Source organism: Rhinolophus hipposideros, assembly GCF_964194185.1.
Source record: "Rhinolophus hipposideros genome assembly, chromosome: 4".
Lineage (NCBI taxonomy): Eukaryota > Metazoa > Chordata > Mammalia > Chiroptera > Rhinolophidae > Rhinolophus > Rhinolophus hipposideros.
The window spans coordinates 6633478-6648952 of record NC_138050.1 but is presented as its reverse complement, the minus strand read 5'-3'; the positions used below and the strand labels follow the sequence as shown (position 1 = coordinate 6648952).

Genomic DNA, 15475 nt, shown 5'->3' with positions numbered 1-15475 from the left:
GAATTATCAGCGTGAGCTTAGGATAGATAGAGATAGGTAGATGTAGAAATGATAGACAAACATAGTGGGGAGGGAGGTTAGGACATATGCGTATATTTCCTAGCTCTGCCTGCTGACAGGGCCTAGAAACAACGACATCCCAGTAGCAATGAGCCCATCCAGCTCTGAGATCTTGGTTTCTAAATACTACTCTCCCAAAATACCAGTGCTCCTTGGAGGAGTGGTTAATTCCAGGGCTGAGGCAAGAAAAACACAAGATGAGCCTGAACTGTGTTGTAGTAGCCAAAAAGTAAGAAAGTGCTAAAAAAAAAAAAAAAAAAAAAAAAAAAAAGATGGGGACATGTTGAAAGGACACAAGGAGACAATCAATCTGAAGTAGCTCCCAATGGCCAACACTGAAACCATTTGTATGACAAAATAAAAATGACTGTTTTGGATTATAGAATAAAATAAATACGAGTCCATACTGGTATAAAAAAATAATTAAATAACAAAGTAAAATGGAAGGAAGGGATAGCTCTTCATCCCTGAAGAATGCCAATTATATAAATGTAGACGGAATGCGGAGAATAAGAAAATCAGCATTAGGCAAACATCACAGTAATAATTGTTGCAGACAAGATCCACCAACAGAAGTTAAAATCAATAGGTGAAAATTAGAGAGAAAAAGAATATCTACATTTCCCCCCAAATATTTGTTAATTACAAAGGAAAAATAGTAACTTTGCAGTGGAGAAACTCAGCACACACCACTTTAATCTTCAAAAAGGAATGATAAATTATGGAAATATGCAGATTTTAAACAATGAGTAGATCATGAGAACAGTAAAATCATCTTATTTTGGCTCCAGGACATATGGGTAATATAGCTCAGGAGGTAGATGCTTTTATATTAGAGTTGCATGGACAAGTTTTGTCTCCTACACAGTGCTCCGTTATTCAAGACATCTCTGAACTGTAGGATTTGCAGAAAGATATCTCATCTGAGAACTGTAAGCTGTGGAAGAAATCAAAACCTTTTTGTAAAAAGCCACCGACACCCTAACAATCCACTTCATACTGAAGTGGGAAAATGCCCAAATGAAACAGCCTCGACTTCAAGGAGATGAAAGTACACAGTGAAGACTGTTCCCCTTTGCCAGGATTTGTGTGGTTGTTTGTTTAATGCTGTTTAAGAACTACTGAGTCTTAATATACTCCTGAATATCTCATGAGAACATAGTTTTCACGCTACATGAAAAATAATGCTGGACTTATTACTAGGAACCAAGACCAATCATCATTAATTTTTTTAAGACTGTTTTGTCAGAAAACACTTAAATGTGTGCAATTATTTCTTATGTTGAAAAAACACTAAAAGTTTAAAACTGGTAATATTAATTTCTTTTGTCTGCACTGAAATACTGTGTATGCAAAATGCTATAATTGTTAATAAGCCAATGTGTTATGATACTAATATCTATTAAAAAGATTAAAACCAACCATGCTTCTGGCATAAAAAAGTCATGCTTTAAATTAGGTGTCTTACATTCATGTAGAATGTTGTCATTAAAATCTACTTCACGCTGATTTTAAAATTTGAGGATATTTCTTATATCTCTGATTTTTTGGGAGGGCATGTAGGTTATCATGTCATGTGTTTATGTGTTACACCTATGGAAAAGAAAATTTCCTTAACTGGAAATGTCTATGGAATTGGCTGATTTAGATTCATTTTTTTTATTGTAGATACTCATAGACTTCTAATATTTTCAGCTCTCTATCTACTTGAGCTTCTTTCATATGACTAAGTACCTAGGCTATGTTTGATGAAGAGCAAGAAGGAAACAAGTAATGAAAATCAAGGCTGACACTTGAAGGAGCCTGAGACAGGTTATAGAGCAATTTGCATGTCAATCTAAGTGATGGAAAGTCACTGAAGGTCCCCAAGCAGGCAGTAAAGGACGGAGCTGTGCTTCAGGAAGAAGTCTGGCAGCCCGTTCGAGATGAACTGCAAAGGGAAGAAGCCACTTACGATATTGTTGTGACTATGAGGGAGTTAATGAGGGCTTGAATTAGGGAAGTGGCAGTGAGGCTAGAGAATATGAAATGATTATATGAGAACTAGTAAAGAAAGGAAATTGACAAGACTTGGTAACTGGCTGAAAGTGAAGGCAAGGAAGAGTAAGTACTCCAAAAGGATGTTGAGCTTTCAAGCCTGGGAACCAGACAGGGCCAAAGCAGAAATCAATTACTGTGCTTCCCCCAAAATAAGACCTTGCCGGACCATCAGCTCTAATGCGTCTTTTGGAGCAAAAATTAATGTAAGACCCGATCTTATATAATATAATATAATGTAATATAATATAATATAATACCCAGTCTTATATTAATTTTTGCTCCAAAAGACGCATTAGAGCTGATGGTCCGGCAAGGTCTTATTTTCGGGGAAACACGGTAATACCAGAATAGGAGAAGGTTTGGGGAAATAGAAATGAAATAAATCATGGAGGTGGATTTTTAACGAGCAAATGGAAAATTTATGTATATCCAGGAGGCGGTTGGAAATTGGGGACTCAGGTCTGAGAGAGGAGCTTGGATTCTCTTTAAGGAGAAAGGGAAATTCCTATTACCTATTCATGCTGAGTATCAGTGTCTTCCTGAAATCAAACCCAAAGAGGGCGTGACTGTTGATGGAGCCAGGTAGCAATGAGTACAGACACTTACCTGCACCAGATATGAGTACATAATATACTTAAATACATTTTTAAAAGGCCCATTTAGCCATGGTAAGTACCTTACAAAGTATAGTTTCCAGAGAAAATAGCTAAACTTATATTAATATTACTTTACCGTGGGATATGATGATGACATCCCCACTGATGAACCACTGTTCTTATTATGATTGATTAAAACACACTTGATCACAGGCAGATCTTGATTTGTAATAGTCTCAGATATCATTGTTGAAAAGACAACTGTAAAACAAAATAAAGACAATGAGGTTGATACATACACAGCTTAGAAAGAAAATGAGTATTCATCTTGCAACAAAACAACAAAACAAAAGGTAATCAAGGAAAAGTGGCCAGCAGGAGAGTATGCAGGAAATGTAATTTCATACAGGGTGTGTGGGGACAGAGCCACAGAGAGCAGTTTCCAGGCTCTCGGCCTCACGTGGAGGGATGCTGGCTCGGGTAGTAGATGGCCATCAGCTGTGGCTAGTTGGCCATCAGCTGTAAACATTGAGCCACCGGCCACTAATATAACTGCTGCGGCTACGTTGGGGAATCGAGGAGAGTCATCGGTCGGTTGGCAGAAAAGCGAACAGCAGGTCGCACGTCGTGTGAATCCAGCCTCCAGTGAGACTACAGTGGTATGACCCCAAACTACAGCTCCGTGGGTGTTCCTTTTTGGCCTCACCATATCCTGTGTTCTTATGTGGGGAGCGGGAGCTGAGACCCCGCGGGCCGCCCTGCACGACAGGGTGAGTCTTGCTAGAAGTCAGGAGCTGAGGTACTTAGAGCAGTGCTGTCCGACAGAACGTTCGGCAGTGATGGACATGTTCTTTACCTGTCTGTCAAAATGATAGCCATTAGTGCTTATAGAATCTTCTCTTTGTGCGTTAAAATTTTCAGAATTACGGGCTTTTTTGACAGTCTATTTTTGTCTGTGGTGTTTTTAATACTCAGTGGGCCTTTTCAACTTAAAAACTCATATTCTTCTCAACTTCTTCTTGGAGAAATTTTCTTGAATTATTTCTTTGACTGATTCCTTCTCTCTCCTTCACTTTGTTCTCGTCGTGTTGGGATATTTTTCCCAAATGACTGATGATTCTTGACACGCTGCTCACATGCAAGAACAAAGCACAAAACGATCACGTAAGCTCTGTGCCCATGGTTTCACCTGCTGCCTGGTCTTTTCCATATGGTTGTCTGGCGGTTTTCTCATGGGCTGGTCAGATTCCAGAGAGAAGACTCTTCTCTTCCTTGCCTAAAGCCCATATTGTGGGAGCTGGTGCTGGCAATTTAGACTCTACAGGGACCCTCCAGAGGAAATCAGGTTTCTTCCCAGCTTTCCCAACACCCCCTTATGATTCAGCTTTCTTCATGTGCTTTAAAGTTCTCAAATTTTTATTTTCTTCTTCCCTATTGTCTTTGTCTTTATATGTTTATATCTTTAATTTTTTTAACTGTCATTTGAGTGGACTATTGGTAGACAGGAGGTAAATGTCTGTGTTCAACCATGTTTGTATCTTGTAATCTGCATCAATATCTCAGTATTGCAGGTATGGGGATAACGTATTTAGATACATTCACTGGTTTGTCTTAATCTGTCTTTATTATTTTATTATTCTATTATTTACTAAAGAAACCACATTATATTAATACTAGTGGAACTATAAGTGAAAATTTACTATAAATCCTGGCATCCTAACAAATACATTTTCATTTCTTCTAGAACTTTCCCCATCTGTACACGTAGTTTTCAATTAACTGTATTCATAGAGTATAAATCATTTTATATTCTGATTTGAACACAATATATCATAAGCATTTCTCACAACACTATATGTAATTGATTTGCGTTCCTTCAGTGGATCTGAAATGACCCAATCATTCCTTAGCTATTACACAATTGATGGTTTGTTTTTTCTTCCCCCCTACCATTTAAAATACTAAGCCTTTCACTTTAAAAGTATTATTTCCTTAGTATAAGTTTCTGGAAGTGGAATTAGTCGATCAAAGGATATAAATATATTTAAATGGTTCTTGATATGCATTGCCATCTTATTTTCCAAAGGTGCTGTACCATTTTGTGTTGCCATGTGGAAGGTGAGAATGTAATACATTTACTACAACCTCATTAGTATTTAGTCATTATGTATTTTTCATTTCCCTTAACGTAGCCCCCAGTCTTTTAAAAGAAACTAAATGAGCACAACTGTAAGGGCAAGGAAAGAAAGAAAGATTAAAGAGAGTTTAAGAAACTTTCCTGTCCTATTCCCTAATATTTTTTATCCCTATTCTTTTTAAAAACAGTTTTATTTAGTATAATTAACATTCAGTAAATTGAACATATTTAAAGTGTATAATTTGATAAGTTTTGACATAAATACACTCATACACACATATCTGTAAAACCACCACCATAGTCAAGATAGAAAACTTGTCCATTACCCCCAAAAGTTTCCACCTGCCCCTTGGTAATGCCTCCCTCTAACCCACCCCAGTTCCACATACCCACGCGACCTCCCATCTCCTTCCTGTCACTACAGATTAGTCCCGAGTTTCTAGAATTTCATACAAATGGAATCACAGAGTATGAACTCTTTATTTTTTAATCTGGCTTCTTTCACTCTGCATTTTTTTTTTTGAGATTGGCCCGTATTATAGTATGATATCAGTAGTTCATTCCTTTTGTTGCTGAGTAGTAGTCTATTATATAAATATAACACAATATTTTAATTCATTCACCTCTTGATTGAATTTGGATTGTTTCTGCTTTTGAGCTCTTACACATAAAGCTGCTGTGAACATTTGTATAAAAGTCTTGGTACGGACACATGCTTTCATTTTTCCTGAGTAAATATGGGGGAGGGGGAATACCTACATCGTAGGGAAGGTGTCTGTGTAACATCTTAAGAAAGTGCCAAACTGTTCTCTGAAGAGGCTGTATCATTTTATATTTCTATTGGCAGCGTCTGGGAATACCAGTTGTGCCACAGCTCTCACCAACACTTGATATGGTGAGAATTTTTCATTTTAGCCATTCTAATAGGGACATTATTTCTCACTGCAGTTTTGATTTGCAGTTTTCTACTATTGATGTTGAACATCCTTGCAGATGCTTAAGTAACTTCTACATATTGTCTAGTGGTGTGTTTGTTCACATTCTTTGCCCAAATCAAGTCTTTTTAAATTAGGTTGTTTATTTTCTTATTATTGAGTTTTGAGAGTCTCCTGCCCCCAGCTTTATTGAGATATTATCAACATGTAACATTGTATAAGGTTAAGGTGTAAAAAAATAATGATTTGATACACGTATGTATTGCAACATGGTTACCACAATAAGTTTAATTAACATCAATTGCCTCAAATAGTTACTTTTTTTTCTTGTGATGAGAACTTTTAAGAACTATGCTTAGCAACTTTCAAATATATAATAGAGTATTCCTAACTATAGTCACCATGTTGTACATTACATTGTGAATTTTATCTGGTGTCAGATGTTTTTGTGTTGTATTAAATATTCTTGAACTTTTTTTCTGGGACTCAATTAAGTTCATGATAAACATTTTGTTCCTTTCAGGTCTTGCTTTTAAGCTTGGTGAGGTGGGACCAGAGCAATGTTTAGTCTAGGGCTAATTTTTTTCCACTAATGGACTTCATCAAAATTAATAATTGATGCTCTTCAAAAGACATTGTTTAGGAATTGAAAAGACAAGCCACAGATTGGGAGAAAATATTTCTAAAACACATATCTGATAACACATATCTAGAATACATAAAAGATATTTCAAACCTAACAAAAAGAAAACAAACGTCCTGATTAAAAAAAAAAAAATGGGCAAAACATTTTAGGAGACACTTCACCAAAATATATAGGATGACAATTAAGCACACAAAAAGATGATCAACGTCATTAGTCAGTAGGGAAATGCAAATTAAAACCACAATGACATATTGCTATACCCCTATTAGAATGGCTAAAAAACAAAACCAAAAAACTGACCATTATCAAGTGCTGAGAGTGATGCTGAGTGACTCCAACTCTCAGACGTTGTTTGTGGGGATGAAAGCGGTACAATCACTTTGGAAAACTGGCCGTTTCTCATAAGGTTGAACATTCACTTAGTATATAGTCTAGCAATACAATACCACTCCTAGATATTTATCCAAGAGAAAGGAAAACCCACGCTCACGCCAAAACCTATATTCAAATACTTAGAGTTGCTTTATTCATCATTGCCAGAAACTAAGAGCAAACAAATGAACCTCATCTGGTTAATGGATAAACAAACTGTGACACATCCATTCAATGGAATACTACTCAGCCATAGAAAGGAAAAATGCATTGAGACACATAAATACATACCGATACACATAACAACATCAGTAAATCTCAAATAATTATGCTATGTGAAAGAGACAGCCTCAAAAGGCTACCTGTGGTAAAATTCCACTAATAGACATTGTGGAAATGGAAAAATGATCGGGGCAGAAAAGAGATTACTGGTTGTCAGGGTTTGGGGGTGGGCACTGGGGTTGACTGGAAAGAGGCATGAGGGAAATTTGGGGAGAATGGAGATGTTGTCTATCTTGATACGTGGTGGTAGTTAATGTGTTAGTGTATGTGTTAGTTAAATGCATAGGACCATACACTAAAAGAGGTGAGACCTGCTATATGAAAATTGCACCTAAATAAACCTGACTTTTAAAAAGCCAAAGGAAGAATTTGCCTCCGTCGATAGAAGGTTCTTTCTGAGACTCCGTTTCAAAACCCCAGTGACACTTCCCAGAGTCCAGTTCCAAACCCATTCTGAGCAGAGAGGAAGACTGTGGAATTGGAAAAATACTCCCTAAGTGGACAGACTGATCTGGGGGAAGGGATAGGTGAAGAAAAATATGGGGCACTAATTTAAAATAAAATTTCAGGTAAAATAAAATCTACTCCATTGAAAGAGTGATGGATTTCGATGTTATACAACAAATCACAGAACGTCAGAGCACTGCATTTACACATCCTCCAACCTAAGTCTCTTGTGAGGCAAAGAGAAGTGGATAAGACTTGGAGACCTGAGTCCCAAATCCCTCTTCTGAGGGTTATACACTTTGATAACTTTGAGTTTCAGCAAGTCCTTTAATCATTTTTGGCCCCACTTTCCTCATCTGGTTAGAGAGAGGAGTGGACTGGGGTGGTATAATGAATGTATTTGGTCTCAGTCCTGCTCCTGAAACCCTTGGAATATCCGATAAGCGTGTCTTTTGTTATTCATAAGGGGCCTCTTTTGAGCATGACAGAGTTTATGCTAATGAGGTGACTTAAGGTGGGGCCCTTAGATGGCCTCGGGATGGGCCTGGTCGCAGGAAAGACCAAGTGATGAGAGGATGGGAGTTTCAGCCCCATCCACTGACCACAGGGAAGAGGAGCAGCTGCAGATTAAGCTCTATAAAAATTCTTAAACTGAGAAAACATGAGTGTCTGGGTTGGTGAACACATGGAGGTGCTGGGAGAATGGCTGCCTACGGGGGGGCATGCCCACGCCCCTTCCCACATACCTGGCCCCATGCGTCTCTTCCATCTGGCTGTTTTTGAGTTATATAGCCTTTTATAATAAACTGTTAATCTAGCAAATAAAACGTTTTCCTGAGTTTTATGAGCTGCTCTAGCAAATTAATTGAACCAGAAAAAGGGATCAAGGGACCCTCTGGTTACAGCCTGTCATCAGAAGCCTAGGTGACAGCTGGACTTGTGAGTGGCATCCTAATGGGGGAGGAGGGTCCGGAACCTGTGGGATCTGACACTAGCTCCAGTTAGAAGGCAGGACACTTGTCTGGTGTCGCAGAATGGCTGGGTGTGGGGGAACAGCGTCCCCACATACATTGATGGCGAGCCTTAGAAGTGATCCGTTTTGGTAGTCATGTGAGGAGGAAGGAGACACACAGGAATGTGTTTTTCCTTAGAACTGAAGAGCTATAAGGTCTCAGCCTCTCCATGCATTCCACACTCTCTGTAAATTCTCATGATTTTAACTACTATTTGCTCATGAATTCCAAAGCCACACCTCTTGTGTATACAGCTATCTATCTGTATGGCCCCCAGGAACCTTCAACTCAGACTGAACTCACCCTTTGCCTTCCTAAACCTACTCCCTCCTCCATCTTCTCTCTCAGTTAGTGGCAACACGTCCACTGTCATCCAAGCCAGAAACACAGAAGTCATGTTTGGCTCCTCCCTCTCCCTCACTTCCCATCATCCAGGCAGTTGCCAAACCTTGACATTTTAACCTCTGATAACTCCCAAATTGACCCGCAGCTCTGCCTCCCCTACTGCCCTAACTCAAGCCCTCATTGTCTTTGGCCTGGACTACTGCCAACAACTTCCTAGCTGGCCTCCCTGCCATGGTCATGTTAGCCTGACGTCCGTCCTCCATACAGACACCAGACTGTCTTTCTAAAATACAAATCAGAGTATGTCACTCATCTGCTTAAAATCCCTCCACAACCTGTACCAACAGTCCTCACCCTTTCTTCAGTCACAGACCCCTTTGAAAATCTGATGAAAGCCATTAACCCTTTCTCCAAAAAATACCAAGTACGTACACACACACACACACACACACACAGACACACACACACAGAGACACACACACACACACACACATAGCCTGAGAGACACAACAGAGCACTGAATTCCATCCATATTCTCTTTTCTACATGATAAAGTCCAAATCCCATATCACATCATTAAACATTTCTTACACATTACACACTGAGCCTCTGGCACCCCGGAATTTTTTTTAAAAGATAACCACTGAAATGTCTTCAGACAATTTTCTGAGTTACAACATTGTAAATGAGAGTGCTCTATTGCTGGAGGCCTCATACGTCATGCCTCAGCAACCTGGAAGGGAATTAGTTTTCCGTCTACTCCTTGTTTCTTTCTTACCTCAGTGCCGTTTTCTTTGCTGTCCTATTTGCCTGGTATGTCCTTCTCATGCCCTTTTCATGTCAACTGTTACTTACCCTCCTAGTCCTGGCTCTGGCGTCACCTCCTCTAGGAAGCCTTGCCTCATTTTCCAACTGGGTTCAAGTCTCCACCTCTGTGTATGCCTACATCTAAACTTGCACTGCCATTTTCCTTTTGTATTCCTGACCCTTTGCCGCCGACACTCCCAACATTAGACTGTGAGTTCTTGGAGGGCAGGTACCAGTCCTAAGTGGCACTTAACACAAGTCCTAGCCACAGTCGGTTCTCAAAAGTGTCTGAGAAGGGAAGGGAAAATCCTGTGACTCTAAAGCCTAATGATTTCTCCAGACTTAGGCATAACATATCTTTCTGCAATGCATCTGCCTAACAAGGAATGCAGTTGCACCTTACAGGTATTTTCTGATGAAGGACTAAGATACTGCTTATCTCCTTTTGACAAATGAGGAAGTTGAGTGCAGAGAAATCTCCTGCCAGAGTAAAGAGCACGTTTCCTGTGTTGTTAGCCCTATGATATATCTACCTGCATTCCTCCAAGAACAGAATCTCTCACATGAGAAGCACTGGAACTCAAACAGCAAAGCATTGGAAGACTGAATTCAATGGATATCTTATAACCAAAACACAATAGTTTAAAGAAATCATGACAATATCCTGTTTTAGTGAAGACTGTAAATAATTGTATGGAGGATTCTTGGCTAACAACTGACTTATAATGACAGCAGTGAAAAACTATTTTTACTGTTTAACCTAAAAAATAACAATAGTTCCTCTTTTAGGGTCTTATGCAATTCCTCTAGCCACAAAGGAACACTGTGTGTGTGTGTACTTTACATTATTTTTAAATTTCCTCCACATGTGTTGGTACCCATAGAACAGAATTGCATGATTCAAATTAACGACCATCAGGCAAGTACAACAAAAGTTTTCATCCTTTGAGGACCACTGATGATAGAGCTACAGAAGATATCAATCAAAGGTAATGGAATCACATAGGTGTAGAGCTCATAGACCCCCAAAAGACAGAAAAACATTCGGCCACATAACTGTGGCTACTTAGCTGAGAAGTGGCGAAAGCTTTTCTGGAAGTCAGGATAAAAATCTTAAGATCACGAAGCCAACTGATGAAAACCAAAAAGCTCTACTCAGACAAACCACTGTGAGGTTCTCAAGAGTTTACTCTTTCAGAGCGAAGGAAGGATGCAGCGTAGTGGCAAGACCAAGCTGAGCAATTATAAAACAGACAAAGCTAGTTTCAGCCCCTCAATTTCCCCGCTCCAAATTCTTACTCTTGTTTTCTTCAAGATCCCTTTCAACATCAAGAAAAATGATAAAATACAATACTTTTGAGATGATTTGCTTTTTCTCAAATCAGAATCTTTACCCAAAGATTAAGGCAATATCTGGTGGGTATTTGAGGAGTCAGCAAGATTGTAATCTTGAACATTGCATGTAAGGGACTTCGTCACACTGCTCTCTGGGTTTCATTAGAAAATGACAAGATGAGAGGAACATGAACTATAGAGAAAGTGATAAGGTTGAGCCATCGCGGGGGCTTCTCAAGTGAGCAGAAATACTTTTTTGGGAGTAAAATGTAGTCAACAAACTTGTTCAAAGAACACTTTAGATAATTACTTCCTCCCCAAAACTCAAAAGATGGTCATATCTAACTCTGGAACTGTCCAATTGCTTTATTCGAAATGGAAGAGCAGTTTCTTTCCCACAACCATTAAATATAGGGCAGCCATGTTGAAGTAGTTTTAGCAGACAAAAATCCTGGTTGAAGCTCCTTCATTGAAGCATGCTATTTTTCTCCTATGGATATTTAGTGACCACAAAAACTGTTGAACTAATTGAAAGCAAGCTTTGTGCTCAAATGCTTTTCCTGAGGAAAGGCAACGTCCATGCATTTCTTAAACAGAATGGAATTCACTATTTCTATGTAAGTTCCCTCATCCCCATTTCTTTTGTCTTTCTACCTATTGTGTCTAGCACAGAAAAAACAGGTATTCAATTAAAGTTTATCCAAGAAAAATTTCATTCTTTTTCATGCATGCTTCCTCTTCATCTTTCTTATCTGAAGTCTTATCTGGAATATAAGTAAGTGGTCCTTCTCTCCATTTAATATCTTATTACCTAGCTGTTTTTCAGTTAAACAATAAGAGAATTCAACAACAACAAAAATCTTTACTGATACATGTGAGTTACTGAACATGTCTTTCTAGTTATAAAAAGGAGAGCCATTCTTTAATAGAAGGTAAGTAGTTTACAATTAAACCTAAGAGGATGATGAGCTACAGATCAGTGTGAAGTACCTGGGAAGAAATGAACAGCCAATCTAAACTTGTATGATGGCCCCAATGCAAAGCAGACTTTTAGAATTGAAAGGACTTTTAACATCAGGTCACCGGGTCTGGTGTCTTAACCAATCCAAACCAATCTGCCTAGCATCCCTCCCCTCCACCTCCTCCTGAATCACACCCCCCACCCCTCAGGCTGGCAGTTTACAAGGAGGCCAATAAAGTAAGATAAGCAACTAGGACAAAGGATAGCAACCAAAATGTGCAATTCAAGTCTCTAAATATGAATTTTCTGACACTAGTGAAAGAGGTCGTATATCATACTTACTGAAATATTGAAATCCTCCCCTTTCTTATCCAGCACCAGCACACAATGCAGTGAAAACCATGGCTAGTACATTTCTTTACATATTTCATAGAAAGACTCACCATTATTCATGAAAGGTAGAGCTTACAATATCAGGGAAATGGGGGGCGAATATTATACTTTCAGGAATTTAGAGCTTTTAGACATTTTAAAATTTTTTCATAATGGTTGCTATTCAATATTGTTTTATATTAGTTTTGGGTGTACAGTGTTGTGGTTAGACAAAGCTTTTACACGTTTTAAAGCCCTCACTTTTAAGCTCCTCATTTTATTTCTTTGTTAAAGAAAATCTGTACCACTGGGTGTTGGCAATGATGTGAGGAACTGGAAACTCCCATATACTGCCAGTGGGAATGTAAACTGGTATGACCACTATGGAAAACTGTTGGACAGAGTCCAACAAAACTGAATATATTCCTTCCCCTATAATACTCATGGGTATCATCCTAGGAGAAATGGGAGTTCATGTCCACCAAAAAATGTGCCAAAGAATGTTCACAGCACTATTATTCATATTACACAAAACTGAAAAGAACTTACATGTTCAACAAGAGAATGGATAAGTTGTATAGTATATTCATATTAAGGACTAGTACCCAGCAATTAAAAAAAATTACCACTGCTGCTGAACACAAGGTTGAATCTCGTAATCACAATGTTGAGTGAAAGAATCTGGACATAAAAGAGTATATCATGGTGGTCTGGTTTACATGAAGTTCAAAAACAGGCAAACCAATGGTATAAGAAGTCGAAATAGTGGCTACGTTTGCAGGGTACTGACTGAAACCGGGCGGAGCTAGACTTGCTCAAAACTTGGTCCAATAGTGATTATGTGGGTACATACATACCTGTATGTAAAAACTAATGAAGTTGCACTGTTAAGATTTGTGCATATTTGCTGTAGGCAAATTGTACCTCATTTACAAAAATCTGGAGAGAGAGGTCAAAATCTGGGGGATATTCCTAAATAAAGAATTCAATGCAGCTTAAATATAGTTACAAATACTGGTCTTTATACTTTTCCATAGCCTTTGTGTGCCACCGAAAAACTCACTATCGGTGTCATACCTAACAGAAAGTTAACTTTTTTTATTCATAGACTGAAAAGCATATTGTACTATACATTTGAAATGTACCTATTTACCAACTAGTAAAAATGTTTCAGAAATGCAAACTGTCTTTGTTTTCCCACTTCTTTCCTCCTTATGTTACGTTTCTTACTCTGTAATTCTGAATGACGTGTAACAACAGCTTTGGACATACTTCCTGCACGTCTATATTGGAAATCCTTTCTCTCGTTACCAGAGACCTCAAGTTAGAACCTTAGAACGTGGGACCTGTGGGCGCCGGTTCCAAGACTGTAGAACGAGAATAAGGGACCCGAGGCTCTCGGGCTCCCAGAACTCTGTCTCCTTCATCCCAAACTCCAGAGTCAACCATCTCATCTTTCCAAACAGATGAAGTGGATCTTTTAGAAAGGGTTATTTATTTATTTATGTATTTATGTATTTATTTATTTATTTAGTAGTAATAACTGTGCTACCCAGCAGATTATTTGGGAACCGTCCCCTGAGTCCTTGAAAACTCCCTTGGGGTTTAATGCCAGGATAAAAATCCAGTAGAGGAGGAAGGGGCAGCTAGTATTCTACTATGCAAATCCTCTTTGCATAACATTTCCAAAGTCACTACTCGTTGACCCAATCGAAACTTGGCGTGGGTAGGGGTCGGTATTACGAACGTGTCTCTCCGGGAAAACGCGGGCGAATTTTCCAATCAGAGTTCGCTCCATAAATAAAAACGCCAAAAGAAGAGCTGAAAGACGCCACCCGGGAGCCTACGATCTCCAGGGCCGGTCCTGGCGAGGTCCCGAGCCACCTGGCGCCAGCCTGGGGGTCCCAGACGCGGGCGGGTGGCCCAGACCCGAGCGCGCGGGCCGGACCCGCACGGAGCGGGAGCGCAGGCGGCGGGGAGCCCCGGCCCCGGGCAGCGCCTCGGCGAGGCCGCCCGCGGAGCCCGGGCCGCAGATCCGGACGCGACCCGAGCCGGGCAGCGACTTTGGAGAAGAGCAGCAGGATACGGGGTGGGCAGGACGGGGGCCGCGAGCCAGTTGAGGGCGAGTCGCGAGGGCGCAACACAGGGGAGGGGCGCGGAGCGGAGGCAGCGCGGGCGCGGGGAGGAGGGCGGCGGCGGGGACCGGAGGCGCGCGCCAGGCCACCGTGCGGGCTGGCGGCCGAGGCCGCGCGGGGGCTGTGGGGGCCACGAGCGGGCGGGCAGGGTCTTACCCAGCAGCGGCAGCCAGCCGCCGCGGCGCGTCCACGCCGGCATGGCCTCCGGAGCCCGGGGTCCCCAGGCCGCGCCGGCCCAGCCTGCGATGCCGCCCAGAGCGGCGCGCCCCGCGCTGCAGGTGGCTCGCTTAAGGATGCGCGTCACCGACCGCAAATTCCCTCGGACTGGTGCAAAGTGGACGGGGGGAGGATCCCTCTCCCCACCCGCAGGGGCCGAGGCAGGCGAGCAGAGGTTGGGCAGAGCCGGCGCAGCTCTGCGGCCGAGCCCACGTGCCCGCCGTGTCCGCAGCCCGCGTTCCGCGCTCCCGGGGCTCCCCGGCTGTGGCGGCGGGGATTGGGCATCGTTTCGCCCGGGCCGTAGCAAGGGCTCTGCCGCGCCGGGTGGGGAGGAGGCACGGCAAGACCTGCCTTTCCCCGCGAGTCCCTGAACATTCTCGTTTGGATCCTGGAGCACGGGGACAGGTCCTTGAGGCCCCAGGATGGCAGATAAACCGCGCTCCGGCCGCGGCTCTGGCCGGCGCGCAGGCCAGCAAAGGGTCGCGTTCCGCGCTCGGGGAATCCTGACTGCCCGCTGGCTTCTTTTGTCTCCCCCTCCATCGCCTAGGATGCCCAGGACCCAGTCAGCAGTGGCAGCGAGAAAAACAGGCTCAGTTTCAATGTCAACCCAGACAATTCGGAGGCTAGAACCTGCCATAGAAACAAAAGGAAAACGCAGACAGTACATCCCAGAGGATGTTTTGAATGATCCACTCCGTAATTCTTGTTCTTCATTACATAATATTTCAAGTTGAAATTTATTTTATTTGCAATAAATTGAAGATTGGAAAGTTCTG

General features: G+C 41.3%; 1 protein-coding gene across 1 annotated transcript in view; it reads right to left on the bottom strand.

The window, feature by feature from the left end:
• Positions 1-14808, bottom strand: part of FLT3 (fms related receptor tyrosine kinase 3) — a 61402-nt gene extending 46594 nt beyond the window's left edge. The window contains 2 exon segments of the mRNA XM_081046016.1: positions 2833-2957; positions 14640-14808. Coding sequence (XP_080902142.1) covers positions 2833-2957; positions 14640-14682 — 168 coding nt within the window. The 5' untranslated portion in view covers positions 14683-14808.
• Positions 14809-15475: the final 667 nt, after the last annotated feature.